We start from the raw sequence: 15,486 nt of genomic DNA, 5'->3' as shown, positions 1-15,486 counted from the left end.
CTGTCTTTAAAATGTTCTTTTTTTTTTCTGGTTCTTAAAAAAACAAAACTAAACCAAAAGCTCTTTTGCCCTAATTCCTTTTTCTCAACAGTTTTTCATACTGTGATTCTATTTACATAATGAAAAGTACCTGATTTTTTTGGTCAGTTTGGTCCAAAAACTAGTCATGTTTCAAAAAGTTCAGGGAATTGAATTGTTGGACCTTTTGTCAGCTGAAACCGCTGATTTGAAAAACTAAACAAATAGCTTTTAGGTGGGTTATTATTGCCTTACCAAGCCTCTCTTGATGATCCCCCAACCTCCCAACAGAAACTACTTCATAGTGGGTCCATTGTTACTATTTTTGTACCAGGCACAACTTAAATTATGTGTAATATAAGCACCATCAAATACCTTGTCTCTTTTCTACCAGGAGACTGGTTTTTCATGATTGTGTTTATTCCTATCTGTAGCTACATCTTTGCCAGGATGAAGGCTGTAGGCATTATGGGCCACAGATGCCAGGCTTCCTAAGAACTGTTTTCCAGTTCTGTCATCAAGCTTCTTCCTTCTGGATCCTTCAGGGAGCAGGGCTGGCAGCTGCACATATGCTTTGGGGTCCACCGTTCAGTTAAACTGCTAATGCTGGGCTCCTGTTTTTCTGGCTCCCTTGAGCTCACTCAAAGAAACAAAATGGTATTCCCATATGTCCCTTATTGTTTTCTTGGCAAATCTCCCTACCTCCTTTAACCTCCCAGATTCTAGTTTGTGAGAGACAAACTTTCTTTCTGAAATTTCCTTTCCTCAGAGGCTGTAGATTAATAGCATTGATTCTAAAGCAAACTGTCTTTTTAGAAAGTCCTTTTTAAAGTTGAAGTTAACTGGTTTTGAGGACTATATTGGCATATTTCAAAATATTATGCATACCAGTGAATCGCTTAAAAGGCAACCAGAAGACTGACCTTGATTTACTAATTTCAATGTCAAATTTTATAAGTGGTTTAGATATAATTAGGAGATACCTCTTGACTTAGTGTTCAAGTATTTTGCAATATAGTATTTTATCCTATTCTATTCCTTCCCTTCAGAAAGAATCACAAAACTAGATTTAATGTTTTATATGTAGAATTAACAATTGTTATACTGTGCTTCTCAAAGACTTGTAAAATTGAATACAAGTAGATGAAGTCTAGCATTTGTCAGTAATAGGTCTTTGAGATGACAAAATTTGATCCCCTCTTTCTCATAAAGATAGGCATAATAGACAAACCGAACTATTTACAGTGTTTAGAAGACTTAATGCCTTTCTATTTCTAAATAAAATTTTATTTTAAAAAATTAAAGCTGGGGAGGGGAATTTACTATTCACATTATTGTTGCCAAGCTGTAAATCATGTGGACTATTTTTCATCACAGATGTTAGCTGAAGAGGAAGACCTCAAAATTCACAAAAGGTTCACAGTTACTATTCATTAGGAGCTTTTAATGGGAGCTGGTATAAGTCATGTTGAACAAATGATAAACTGTATCATATCCAACTTGGTCAACTTGGGATTGCAGGTATTTAACATCTTCTTAGCACTCCTGTGCCTGAGCCATTCCTGAAAAGGGGCACCTGAGCCAATTGCTTCACAAGTTCCTACAAGGTGAACAGAAGTGGGGGAAGCAAGGCAGGCGGAATGACCGTTTTTCTTTCTCTGCTCCTGAGTTGGTTTCCGATAATCTAAATCCCTAAATCCAGTATCAGGGAGTAAGTGGTAGGAGGGAAGGAATATTCATTCAACTTTTTTTTTTTTTAAAGATTTTATTTATTTATTTGACAGAGAGAGATCACAAGTAGGCAGAGGGGCAGGCAGAGAGAGAGGGGGAAGCAGGCTCGCCGCCGAGCAGAGAGCCCGATGCGGGACTCGATCCCAGGACCCCGAGATCATGACGCGAGCCGAAGGCAGTGGCCCAACCCACTGAGCCACCGTATGATCTTCCCCTCCAAATTTTAACATCCAGTGATATCAACAAAGATAATGTGAACAATTTCCATTGAACAATTTTCAACTTCTTTAGCTGAAAGAATGGACCCTCATACCACTATGCTGATTGTAACCAACACCATTTTGGATGAGGGGGAGAGCCGCAAATTCATACAAACCATCATAGGTATTTCACAAGGTGCTAGAGAATTTTGATGGATATTTTTGCCTTATTCCACTTTACTTACACTAGAGGGAAGGAAATACTTATAAATAAAGTACTTAATGTGACAAGATGAATAGGAGTATTTATATTTTAAATCCTATATATATTTAAATATTACCCTGCTTCACCAGAAAAAAAGCAAAGGAAAGGAAAGGAAAATGAGAAGAAAGAAAGAAAATAAGAAAGGAAGAGAGACAAAGGAAGGAAGAAAGCCCATACAACAACTAAAACAGGATCTAACAGACAACATAATCATAAGTTTTAAGAAACAAAAACTTACTATAATAGGAAAACTTTAGGACCTTCTACCCAATGAGGTCTTACAAAAGCATTATATCTTTACCATGTTTCTGACTTCTTCCCCCTGTGCAACGTAATATAAAGAACACCAAATTTATTACTATAAATAATTTTAAAGTGTGTCAAACCAGCTAATGCATGTTTATTTTTATTACTCTTGATCATTATATAAAAGATTTGTACACTTGGCAAGCACATTTCTTGAGATGTTAAAAAGGGCACTTATGAGCATACGGATTTGTTGGGAGATTATGTTGTGCTAGCCTAGCATAGACATGTAAATTTCAGATTCTAGCTGCTTTCAGCACTTCTTTTTACTAGCACCAAATAGTTTATTCACCAACATATTTGATAACTATAATTATTATTGAATATCAAAGTAGATTAAAATATTTCTAACTATTTAAAAATGTATAAATGAATGTTTCTTAAAGTCATTTTCAAAATTGATAATGCATCAGTATGGATTATGGATCTGGGGTAGCTGGGATTTTGGCTTCTCATGAAATATTTCAGGCACGGAAACCACTGCATATAAATTTCCAATTCTGCAACTATATTAGAAGCAATAATTCAACCATCACATCTTTATTTGGAAATACATGCTGTAGAGTTTTTCCATGCTGTGCTTGGTTTTGATACATAGTATTTCAATGAGGATTGATGCATAAGTACTCTTAGAAACACTTTAGTGTTAATATTTGGACATTGGGAGGTAATTACTGAGTACTAAACTAGCAGTGCACTAAAAGAGAAATTTTAAAAACAGAATTCAGTCAGCTGGTTTGACATGCTCAGTTAGTCTTTAGATAGTAGGCAGTTACATTATATGTAAAACATTTTTCTAAGCAGGACAGATTTCTTTGATTTTGTTCTTACAGTGTCCCAAAATAGAGTTTAAAATTAAGTAAAGATCTAATACCTGATTAACTACTTTTAACAAAGAAACACAATCTCTTGTCAGTTTATTAATATAACAGAGAACTTCAGTACTATATACTGCAGTTACGTTTTTATAAAGAATAAATCAGAATTATTAAGTTGCTAATAGGACTACTGGCTATTATGTAGTTTAAGTCCAGATCATTGCTTAATATTTTTGAACATGTATGAATCTTTGCTTTTCTCTTTTGGATTCTGTATGTATTGGCTAATTCTATTACACAACATATTCTTGACTTTTTATGTTACTCCTGTCAGTGGTGATTAGGCCTTTATTTTCCATGATTTCTGAAACCAAAATTAATCTTCAGAGGTTGGAATTAGTAGTAGTTCTTTACTATCCATTGAATACATACTTGGGGATGTTAGCAAAATTAAAATACACATTTCTCCTATCCATGAGACCATCTTAATGAATGCAACTAATAAAATGATCAGATTGTTTTACACTCCAGGTTTTCAGTTCCATATGTGCCATGGCTATCTGAGCTTATGTAGAATTTGAACTTTGTAGCTTATGTAGAAGAATTTTACTTTAGGTGAGGTTTAAAAAAAAAAACAACAACTTTAAAGTGGTTCTAGTGATTTTGTGCCAGTACCATGCTGTCTTGATGATGACAGCTTTGTAATAGAGCTTGAAGTCCGGAATTGTGATGCCACCAACTTTGGCTTTGTTTTTCAATATTCCTTTGGCTATTCGAGGTATTTTCTGGTTCCATATAAATTTGAGGATTATTTGTTCCATTTCTTTGAAAAAAATGGATGGTATTTTGATAGGGATTGCATTAAATGTGTAGACTAGCTTTAGGTAGCATGGACATTTTCATAATATTTATTCTTCCAATCCAGGAGCATGGAACATTTTTCCATTTTTTTGTGTCTTCCTCAATTTCTTTCATGAGTACTTTATAATTTTCTGTGTATAGATTCTTAGTTTCTTTGGTTAGGTTTATTCCTAGGTATCTTATAGTTTTGGGTACAATTGTAAATGGGATTGACTCCTTAATTTCTCTTTCTTCAGTCTTGTTGTTGGTGTACAGAAATGCAACTGATTTCTGTGCATTGATTTTATATCCTGACACTTTACTGAATTCCTGGACAAGTTCTAGCAGTTTTGGAGTGGAGTCTTTTGGGTTTTCCACATATAGTATCATATCATCTGCAAAGAGTGATAGTTTGACTTCTTCTTTACCAATTTGGATGCCTTTAATTTCTTTTTGTTGTCTGATTGCTGAGGCTAGGACTTCTAGTACTATGTTGAATAGCAGTGGTGATAATGGACATCCCTGCCGTGTTCCTGACCTTAACGGAAAAGCTTTGTTTTTCTCCCTTGAGAATGATATTTGCGGTGGGTTTTTCATAGATGGCTTTGTTTACTCCCAGCCCTTTACTTGCCTAGTGAGGTTTTTACTATGCATATAAAGAATACATGAAATTTGACATTTTGGTAAATTTAACCAGAAAAAGAGAATCTCATGAGTTATAAAAATAGACTATAGTCTAGAATGATTGGATTCCTTTCCCTCTCATTCAAATATATTTTTACATATAGACACTATCCTAGATTCCCTTTCCATGGCTGTGTATGGGAAGCAAATAGTCTCTTGCATTTCCCCATATGATGACATCAGAGAACACATCCTCCTCTTGTACCAAGGGGAAACATCCATAGTACTGATCTGGACAACAACAACCACAACAAAAATATGGTTGTGAGAACACCCTGGAAACATTGTTACTGTTAGTGATGCTAAAATACTGCCAAGGCTCTATTATTAGTAATGTTCATGACTGAAGAGAATTTAAAACTTGAAAGAAAAGAGATGTAAAAAATCAGATTATTAAGGCAAAAAATTACATTGCCCTTAAATTGATATAAAATCACAGAAAACTACTTTAACATTCATTTGCTTAGATTAAGTACTTTTCATAACTTTGAATAAAATGTAAAGTAGGGAGTTTTTTAATGAAGTAAAGTAGAAAGAAATTCAAAATTATATGGACAGGTAGGCTTTACTACTACATTCTGAGATGCTCAAAAAATTAGATGAAATGAAAACATCATACAGACCTCAAGGTTTGAGAAAACAATTTTTTTCATAAAATGAAAATTATTATTAGCATTAAATGAGAAAATAATAAACTGAGCTTCTGAGTCCTTTATTATATATAGGTTTTCTTATAGTTATATAAGCTAGTAGATTATTGAGTGTTTTGGAATATACAGTGAATTGATGATTAAAAGGGCTCATTGAAAAATATTCATTGAAGACATATATATTCTTGAGCCAAGGAAAACACTGGTTCAAGTGGTATCCCATATAATAAACCATTATGTCAGACAATGGTACAGAAAAATACAAAACAAATTCCATTCAGAATCCACTATGAAAGTCAGACATTTCTGTAAGAATAATAATTTCATTTGAAATATTTTTTCACTATAGTTGATCAAATCAAAGTCTCCATTAATTGTAAGGAACAGAGTACTTTATGTGTTTCTAATAGGTGAACTCCCACAAAAAGCTGGGATGCAAAAGTTGGGACCTTTGAGATAATGGAGAACTTACAGCCAAGAGCAAATCAAAGGAATCACCAGAGGGATAAGAGCCAGAGTAGTATTTATTCACAAATGTATTTTATCATTCTTTACTGACCACTGGCTATGTGCCAGGCACTATGTAAGTCTAGGTGATAAAATGGTGAGCCAAGTCATAAAGGGGTGACCCCACTATGGGGAGTTTGGATGTGACATTAATTATATAAGTCACAATAATTGAAAATAATAAAAACAAATAATCACACTAAGAGGTATGTCATCATAAACTAAGAGGAGTTCTCAGAAACAAGGGTTGGCAGATCCCTAAGTGCGTATTATAGAGGATCTTGATGCTGACATGCAGGGGCTCAGGGATGGTTTTTCTGCAGGAGATAATGGAGCTGAAATATGCAGATGAGGAGGTGTTATCCAGGTAAAGGGAGAGGGTATAGAAATAGAAGGAATTCCATTATGAAGTAGGAGCCTGTGCAAAGGCCTGTGGCTAGGAAAACAGGCATGCTATAGGAACCAAAAGGCCACTGTGGCTGGATGGAGAAAGGAAAGTGGATGGTGGTGCAAGATGAAGCTGAAGAGGTAAGCTAAGCCAGGTTGTACAGTGTGGCTAGTCTTAAATGCCTTTTTTCAGGTGCTAGACCATCCAGGATGGAATTCCAGCCCTCTCACTTGCTGGTATGAGCCTTGAGCAAGTTCTTTAATCTTTTTGTGCTTTGATTTTGTCATTTGTGAAATGAGGATAATAATGCTATCTGCCTTCAGATGATGTTAGGATTAAATAAGTAATAAAATATTAAAGTTTATTATTTATCACATTTGTATTTGTGTTATTTTATGTATTATATAGTACATGATAGCATTATAGTATAATGCTATTATTTGTCACTTTGCCTTTTTTTTTTTTTTATTAAGATGAAAGACTTTTATGTATGTTTTTTATTGTCAAAACAACAATCCAATATAGGAAACAAATGATTACAGGGGGAAAGGGAAAAGTATAGGTGAGGTGTTTTTGAATAGGTAAGAGACAGTGGGATTAAGTACACAGGGAATTAATTGCTCCTAGGATCAGGGACTGGAAGGAGTAGATGGTTAGTTCTGATTATGGAAAGATGAGGAAATTTTATTCTAATTGCTTCTATTTTTTTTTTTTTTAATTTGACAGAGAGAGATCGTAAGTAGGCAGAGAGAGTGAGAGGGAAGCAGGCTCCCTGCTGAGCAGAGAGCCCGATGTGGGACTCGATCCCAGGACCCTGAGATCATGACCTGAGCCGAAGGCAGCGGCTTAAACCACTGAGCCACCCAGGCGCCCCTGCTTCTATTTTTTAATTGAAATAAGAAGCTAGGTTATCAGCAAAGGGGAAAAAATGAGCAGGGGTTAATGGAGATTTGAAGAAAGAGAAGAAAGTAGAAATAACTCTCCTAAAATAGTTAATTGGCTAAGGAATGTGGTATGATTGCTGGGGAGCTTGAAGAGCCTATCTGAGGTTTGTAATCATGACTTCAGAGGAAGACCAGTTATGTCGCTTTTATATAGGCTTAGTTGCAGGAAGAGAGCAGATGTGAGTTATATTTAATCAGTTTTGTAATTTTATCAGGGGAATGTGTTGAAGGAAGAAAGGGAAAAAGTGACTAGAAGTATTTATGGGCTGGATGTTTGTGCCCCCAAAATTTATAATGTTGAAGCTCTAACTCCTAATGTGACTGTATTTGAAGACCTTTGATCTGTGAGGAGGTGATAAAAGTGACAAGAAGTCATAGGGGTATGACCCTAATCTGATAGGACTAATGCTCTTATAAAAAGGGGGAAGAGATACTAGAATTTTCTCATTTCCTAGTCTTGTGTGTGTACACTCCGAAGAAAGGCCATATAAGGACCCCAGGGAAAAGGCAGGTATTTGCAGGCTGGGAAGAGTGCTTTTAACATAAACCCAACTCTGCCAGACCTTAATCTCAACTTCGGACCTTAATCTCCACCTCCAGAACTAGAAAAAGAAATTTCTGTTGTTGAAGTCACCCAGCCTGTGGTACTTTGTTATAGTAGCCTGAGTGCATTAATATACCAGGGGAGTATATTGGGAGGAGAAAAATACAAGATATCTGAAAGTATATGCAAGGAAGTGGATACAGTGATGGACCCTGAAGTCTAACCAGATAAGGAGGGAAGGAATATGGTGATAGGGATGGGTGATAGATAGCAAAAGTTCAATAAGGTCAATGAATTGGAAGTCTTGATTGTAGTTGGGGCATTAACTGGAAAATAGGATAGTAAGAGAATAGGATGTTTGACATTATGGAATAGATGTCTTACTGATAATGGCAAGGTCTAGGAATATGACTGTAAATGGAAGACAGAGTCATTGAAGACGAAGAATCAGAGAACTGAAATATCAAGATAGTGAAGGGAGTGGCTGTATGTATGGTATTGAAATCACTAAGAATAATTACTGGAGGAATGATAGAAAAGCAGAACTTCAAAAGGCAAAATACTCAAGGAGTGGATGTAGACTTAAGTAGATGGATTTGAGTGATATTTAGAATCAAATCAACAGGAATTGGTCATGAAAAAATAACTAAATAAATAAAATAAAATGAAATGGAGGAAGGTTAGGGAGAGGGAACCATTAAGGATAACTCATGGGTCTCTGACGTGAGCAACTGGATGAATCATTGGTAAGTTAGAGAAAGCTGGGAGAAAATCAGAAGTTTGATTTTGGATATATTAAATTTGAAGTGAACTTCCAAATGAATATTTAAGTGAAGACAATGAGTAGGTGGGCTAATAATTTTGGTCCAGAGCTCAGTGGAGGGCTTATCCTAGAAATAGAAATCTGTGAAGTATCTGTTGATGGATGGTAATTGAATCCACAAAAGTGATGACATTGCCTCGGAAGCAAGTGTGGAAAGAAGAGAAAAGGAGTCTAAGACTGGGCCGTGAATAATTTTAATATTTGATGAGCAAGCTGAGGAGTAGGAGCAATCCAGCGAGAACGATTAGGAAGTGGAAAGAGATAAATAAACCAGTGGAGCATGAAATCACAGAAACCAAGAGAAGAGAGTGTTTTTATTTTTATTTTTATTTTTTGAGAGGGTTTTTAAAACAAAGATGTAGCCCATAGTGTTTAAAGTTGAGAAGGGGCCCCATAGTCCGAGAGCATAAAAATTTCTTTGAAATTAGTGACATGGAGGCCATTGGTGACCTTAGTAAAAACTTCCTTAATGAACTAAGAAAGCGGAAGATAAATTAAAGATAGGTTATTGAGGCAGAGGTGAGGCCAAAGGAGACAGCAAGGTAGACCACCATTTCAAGAATTTTGCTTGCTAAAGGGGAAGAAAAGTGTAGAAATTGGAGGGATCAGTGGGATTAAGGATAGGGGCACATAGTATATTGTGCATATGTAAATATTAGTATTGTTTTGGTATATATATATATAAATTTTCAAGATGATGAAAACAAGCTTATTTAAATCTGAATGAAATATATATATAATTTGGAATTTTAAAATGAATTTAGTATGTTAGTGAGAAAAACGTAACGTAATTGATGGTGGAAAAGTAGGAGGGGATGGGATCCTAATTGCAGGTGGTAAAATTGATCTTAGGAAGACTAACATTTCCTCTAGTGTAACAGGAGGCAAAAGGAGTTAGACTGCTTGAGGACTCAGTCTCAGTCATCTTAACTGTGTTTATCTTTTCTCTCTGGGTGTGATGTAATCCTTTCTTACAAGAAAGTATTGTGGAGGGTGGGCACGTTGGGTTTTATGCTTTCAAAGCAGCAGTGAGACACAAGGAGGACACCAGTTCCATCTTTTCTGAATGCAGGCTTGCATGGTGTGAAAGAGGAAGCAGCTCCCACTTGAGCAGATTGTGGAACAAGCAGCCCCCTTGAAGGCTTTGGCTGTGGAAAGGGGGGCACACTCAGAAAAGACAGGAAAAATGTAGGGGTGTTTGCCATTAATGAGAGCACAGTGGAAGCTTTGGGTGGATCATAATCATAATGACCTAGAAAAGATTTGTTATTGCAAGAAGATAATTTTCAACCCCAGATGAAGCAGTTTTAGAAGCAGTTTAGCGGAATGGTGGAGGTTACTTTGGAAAATTGTAAAGTGAAAGGCACGCTCCTTTCTCAAGGAATTTGGCTGTAAGGGAGAGGAGAAAAATAGAAATTAAATACTATTTGACTTCTTTCCCTCTATAAACTAGCTAGTTATTTATGTTTTTTTACTTCCATGTTGTTCCTTAACATGATTTCTATTCAAGTTGATTTTTTAAAATAAATTCTTTATTTTTTTAAAGTTATTGTTTAAATTCCAGTTAATATACAGTATAAAATTCGTAAATCATACTTTCTAAAATCCTTCCGTCCAAGCCATGTCATACTTTTCCCTCCTGCCTAGAATATCCTTTAAAATTTTTCTCTACCTTTATGACCACAGCTCTTTCTATAAGACCAATTCAAATGTACATTTCAACTTCCTCTTTGTTTTACATTTTCATTATGAAATAATTAGTGTTTATTGTAAAACCATTTTCGAAAAATATGAAATTACAAACTTAAAATAACCCATGCAATACTATCACTCAGTGATATCATAATGTGTCTGTTATTTTTTTTTTTTAAGATTTTATTTATTTATTTGACAGGCAGAGATCACAAGCAGGCAGAGAGGCAGGCAGAGAGAGAGGAGGAAGCAGGCTCCCCGCTGAGCAGAGAGCCTGATGCGGGGCTCGATCCCAGGACCCTGAGATCATGACCCGAGCCGGAGGCAGAGGCTTAACCCACTGAGCCACACAGGCGCCCCAATGTGTCTGTTATTTTTAACACTAATACTTCCAAAGTTGATATCTTTCTGTTCTACTCAGTATTTATAATAACAAAATTTTAATGGCTGACTAATATTCCATGGTATAGATTTACCATAATTCACTTACACATTCTCCTAGTATTAGCTAACTTACGTAATTTCCATTTTTCCTATTGTAAATAAAACATCTTTTATATAAATGCTTGCCTACAAGCATAGTAACACCTTTAGGGCAAAAATCCTTTAAGTATATTAGTAATTGAAAGGGTAAATGTTTTTTAAAGGCTCTAAATATATATAGAGATGGATTATTTTCCAGGAATGCTTTAATAAATTATCTTCTCTTAGGCAGCATTTGTGAGTTATGAAGTACCATTGCATTGTTAGCATAAAGTATTGAAAAAAAAATCCAATTTCCTGGGTGGAAAAGTGTTTTTCCATTAGGATTTTCATCTACTTTTGTTTAATTACTAATTTCGTTGAATATTTTTTCTTATAGTTATTGATCACTGGAATTTTTTATTCTTTGTATTGTCTCTACATGCCCTTTCCCTGTAAAACATAGTAGTTTTTTAAATTTTTAAATTTTTTTTATTTTTTTAAAGATTTTATTTTGACAGAGAGAGATCACAAGGAGGCAGAGAGGCAGGCAGAGAGAGAGGGGGAAGCATGCTCCCTGCTAAGCAGAGAGCCCCAGGCAGGGCTTGATCCCAGGACCCCGGAGCCGAAGGCAGAGGCTTTAACCCACTGAGCCACCCAGGCGCCCCCATAGTAGTTTTTTTAAAAAAACATATTTGTTTTAATTGAATTGTAAAAGATCATTAGTATTATGAATCCAATTACAGAAATTCATTACGTGCTAATTATATTGCCTTGTATTATATTTATTTCATCCTGTTGCCTTCCTAATAAGATATATTGCACCTATCATAATCTTTACTTAATAATCTATCCTCAGAATTCCTATAGCACACTAAAGTGTCACTCTTCAATCTTAAAATTTCAGTCTGTTTGGTCTTGTGTAGTTCATTAGTTTCTCTCATATTAGTCTTTTATTGCCAGAAAGATAGTATCTTGAGAACTGTTATAGGAAATATGTTTATCACCATTCCCACATTTAAAATTGGTATTGTGTTATTTGACTTTTAGTTTGCTTCTGAGATTATCATTATGTATATGCTCATCAAAATGTGTAACAAATTAATCATTGTATGTTGGTTACCATAACATCCTAGAAAAATTTATGTATATTTAAAGTCCTAGGGAATAGATTATTTTTCTTGATATTATCTTTATGCTTGTAGTAAGATGTGGGAAGAAATACCCCTGGGGTATTTTAAAATTATTTCAAAAGTTTTAGGTTTCTATATTAAAGAAATATCTTTGCATATGTTACTTGAATCTTGATCTTAGGAAGACTTGATCTTAGGAGTTAAGTGAAAGGTGGTGTGAACCATCTGATGAATGATTTTTTTTCATGTCAAGCAACCCAACTTTTCTGAGCATGCTGGCTTTATAAGGATTTATAGTTCCTTGCCTTCATGCTGGAGTTACTTCAGCTTTCCGTGATGCATTCCAACTAATCTGGAGGTTAAAGCATTCCTTGATCATGGATAGATCTGATTGCTACTCAGCCCTGGAATTCTTTATAAAATTCCAGAACGTGGGCTAGAAATTGACTTAGGGAATCCAATAAAGTTGCAAGTCTTGGCAGTCATCCAAGCTAAATTTATAGACTGGAAGAAATATGGGCCTTCCATTGTTCTCTTTTTCACCTTTCTGGTCTTCTTTTGTGTGTATGTGAGTGTGTGAGTATAAATTTATCATTTTGCTGACAATGGAGTGGAAATAACCATTAAGAGAATCCAGCTAAAGAATTTTCACTTTGGATCTTCCCTGGTCTTTCCAAATTTTAACCCAAACCTGCACCAAAGTGAACTTCTTCTTCCTCTGTAGGATGTTGTTTTTATAAAATAAGAAGTTGTTCTTGAAAATGAATCATGGCATTATAACAGATGATATATATATTTGCCAGCTAGGTACAACTCCTGAATCTCTTTTCTTCCCCTTGCTCTGTAGAAGCCTTCTTTTTGAGACATGATCTGATAAAATGTTATCATATACATTGTTCTGTTCATTCTCAGGGCAGTGGGGTCAAGAAAAGAAGCTCTGAAGGCCTCTTAGAGACTTGAATCTTTTTGTGCACACCTGATGCTCTGTAGTACATGGAGATGCAGGCAATCCTCCCATATATGAGCATTGAAAACCTGTCTTATTTTTACAGAATGGGTTTGCTGTTGTAAGGCCCCCAGGCCATCATGCTGAAGAATCCACAGCCATGTAAGTACCAGGGACTGTTGCCCATCTCTAAGCACCACGGTTCCTGGCGGTCACCTGCCCCGTGCATGTCTCTGAAGCCTCTAATTGTTAGCAGATGGACTGAAAAATCTTGCAAGGTACTCCCAGAAGCAGATTTATGGCTTCAGAGATCATATAGCATTTTAAAAAATTCTCTGAACATTATTTATAATGGTTTTCCTGGCTGATTTGCTTTCTTATTTCTCTGTTCTTCTCTATTCCACAGGGGGTTCTGCTTTTTTAATTCAGTTGCAATTACCGCCAAATACTTGAGAGACCAACTAAATATAAGCAAGATATTGATTGTAGATCTGGTATGTATTCCTAGCCAGAGCTGCATTTTCAGTGACTCTAGATAAAAGGAAGTGTATTTGTATTTCTCTGTTAGGTTGCCCTGCTTTTAGCACTTGCAAACAACTGACGGGTGTGTTTCCTTTGAATGTGGAAACTCATTAAATTCAGAATCGCAGTTCTGAAACCATAAACATTCACGTTTCACTTTCATGGTGTTAACTGCAATTTAATGAGAAGAAGGCGCAGATCAGGGCAACTTTTATGATCCTTAAATGAATTGATACTTCCACAGTTAAAATAACCCAACAGAACCTGAATTTACTTTTCCCTGCAGAATATAGACTTTAAATAGTCAGATGTGCTGGAAAGAATGCTGTTGCTTTGGTAACCAATTGGCCACTTCCCCTGGTTAGCAATCATGTTGCTTGTTGTGCAACAGTGGTATTATTAAAACAAGTCAGCATGTCATTCTTTCTGAAAAGATCTGAGATCATGTATGCCAGTTTGGGATGACTCCCGGCAGGAGCCCTGAGTGATTAAAAATCAGAGGCATTAGATTAGTCTTGCATTTTAACATGATGCACTCTTACACAATAGAGTTATAATTTGCTTAACAAATGGTTTGTTTAAATGCAGATGACACTTGGCATGTTGTCTATAGTATATTCATGAATAATGAGCTGGAGATCTGCCCCATACAAAAAGGCCAACCCAGGAAAGGGCGAAAGAGAGCTGACTGGTGATTTATGAGCCCCGTTTTCGGTTTGCCTCTAGTTCACGAGGAGGTGTAATAGGTTGTCTGACAAAGCATAGACAGGAAATGAACCCTGGCATCCAAAGAGAACCTGCTACATCTGCACTTAATTAATTTTTGCAGGTGATAAAAGATTTAAAGGCAAAATATGTTAAAAGTTTTTTTTGAAGTACAAGGCTTAATAGTCTAAATCTTGTTCATATCTGCACTCATAATTAAATCTTATTGGGAAGTCGTGGCCTCTCCATCCAGCCCTCTGATTCAGTTAAGCAAGTAAACTAAAGGGTTTTAGAAAGCACGAACAAAGCCATGTGAAGAAATACTTAGTTGAGTTGAAAAGAAGATAAAAGGAATGAAAGACTGATAACCATTTCTAATGCTTGGTAGGAATGGATGTTTTCCACATACTGTAGTGTCGCTACCCACAAGCACTTTGGTGCTAAGAACTTTCCATGTATTTTCCAAATATGGTTGAGTTTCACTATAGGTCATAGTTCACCATTAAAAAAAAATGTGTTGAAGGCCTAGATATAGTACAAAAGCAAGGTCTTTTAAGGTCTTAAAATTTTATAAAAATGAGAACATCAGTACCTCTGTTCCCATGTACATGCAAAATGACATTTTCATTAATTGGTATTTATAGATTTGTATGATTCTAACATAATAAATTTAAAAAGTAATTTAATACAGTTCTAGTACTATAACTTCTGCTAGAAACATAAGCCAAGAATTTAGAGAAAGGATAGCAGATGAAGACCAAGGATTGTGGAGAGATTTTTCTAAGCTTTCTAAATTTGTCAGAATTATGCAGGAAAGAGATTGGTAAACTGTCCTATCCTTAGAAATCTTTTAGTATTACTTTCTAAGAAATCTCCTCTGCTGTCATTTTATGGTTCTATGCAGAGAATCAATAATTGTTAAGAGTCTCTTTGGAAGCACATTTGTGATAACCAAACTCTAAAGTAATGAATTATACAATAGGCTTAGGAGCTAAAGTGGCTTGCTTGTGATAGATTTGTCTGTAAAGTTTTTTTTTTTAAATATATTTAATATATATCTTTGTTAAAAATGTAATGTTTATATTCTTATATATTAATACAAGACTGCTCTAGATAATTCGATATGATTTATAAAATAAGTTGGTGGGAAGCTCCAAGGAATGTCCTGTAAGCTTACCGGCCTTTAATTGTAAATTTGCTCTGTTATCCAATCATTAAGGATACTGATTTCCCAGCAGGCTGTAGTAGAGGAGAAGTTTTTGTTTCAAATCCTCCAAATATATGAAGTTCTGTCCAAAGGGTTGCCTC

The 15,486-nt window shown here is 35.5% G+C and overlaps 1 protein-coding gene across 1 annotated transcript in view; it reads left to right on the top strand.

Moving 5' to 3' along the window:
• The window catches only part of HDAC9 (histone deacetylase 9), a 927,746-nt gene that overhangs the window by 714,267 nt on the left and 197,993 nt on the right, over positions 1 to 15,486 (top strand). Inside the window, exons 18-19 of the mRNA XM_046020993.1 lie at positions 13,058 to 13,113; positions 13,358 to 13,445. Coding sequence (XP_045876949.1) covers positions 13,058 to 13,113; positions 13,358 to 13,445 — 144 coding nt within the window. The remainder of the gene's footprint in view (positions 1 to 13,057; positions 13,114 to 13,357; positions 13,446 to 15,486) is intronic.

The sequence above is a fragment of the Meles meles genome, chromosome 10 (assembly GCF_922984935.1).
Source record: "Meles meles chromosome 10, mMelMel3.1 paternal haplotype, whole genome shotgun sequence".
Lineage (NCBI taxonomy): Eukaryota > Metazoa > Chordata > Mammalia > Carnivora > Mustelidae > Meles > Meles meles.
This window is presented reverse-complemented; position numbering and strand designations above follow the sequence as displayed.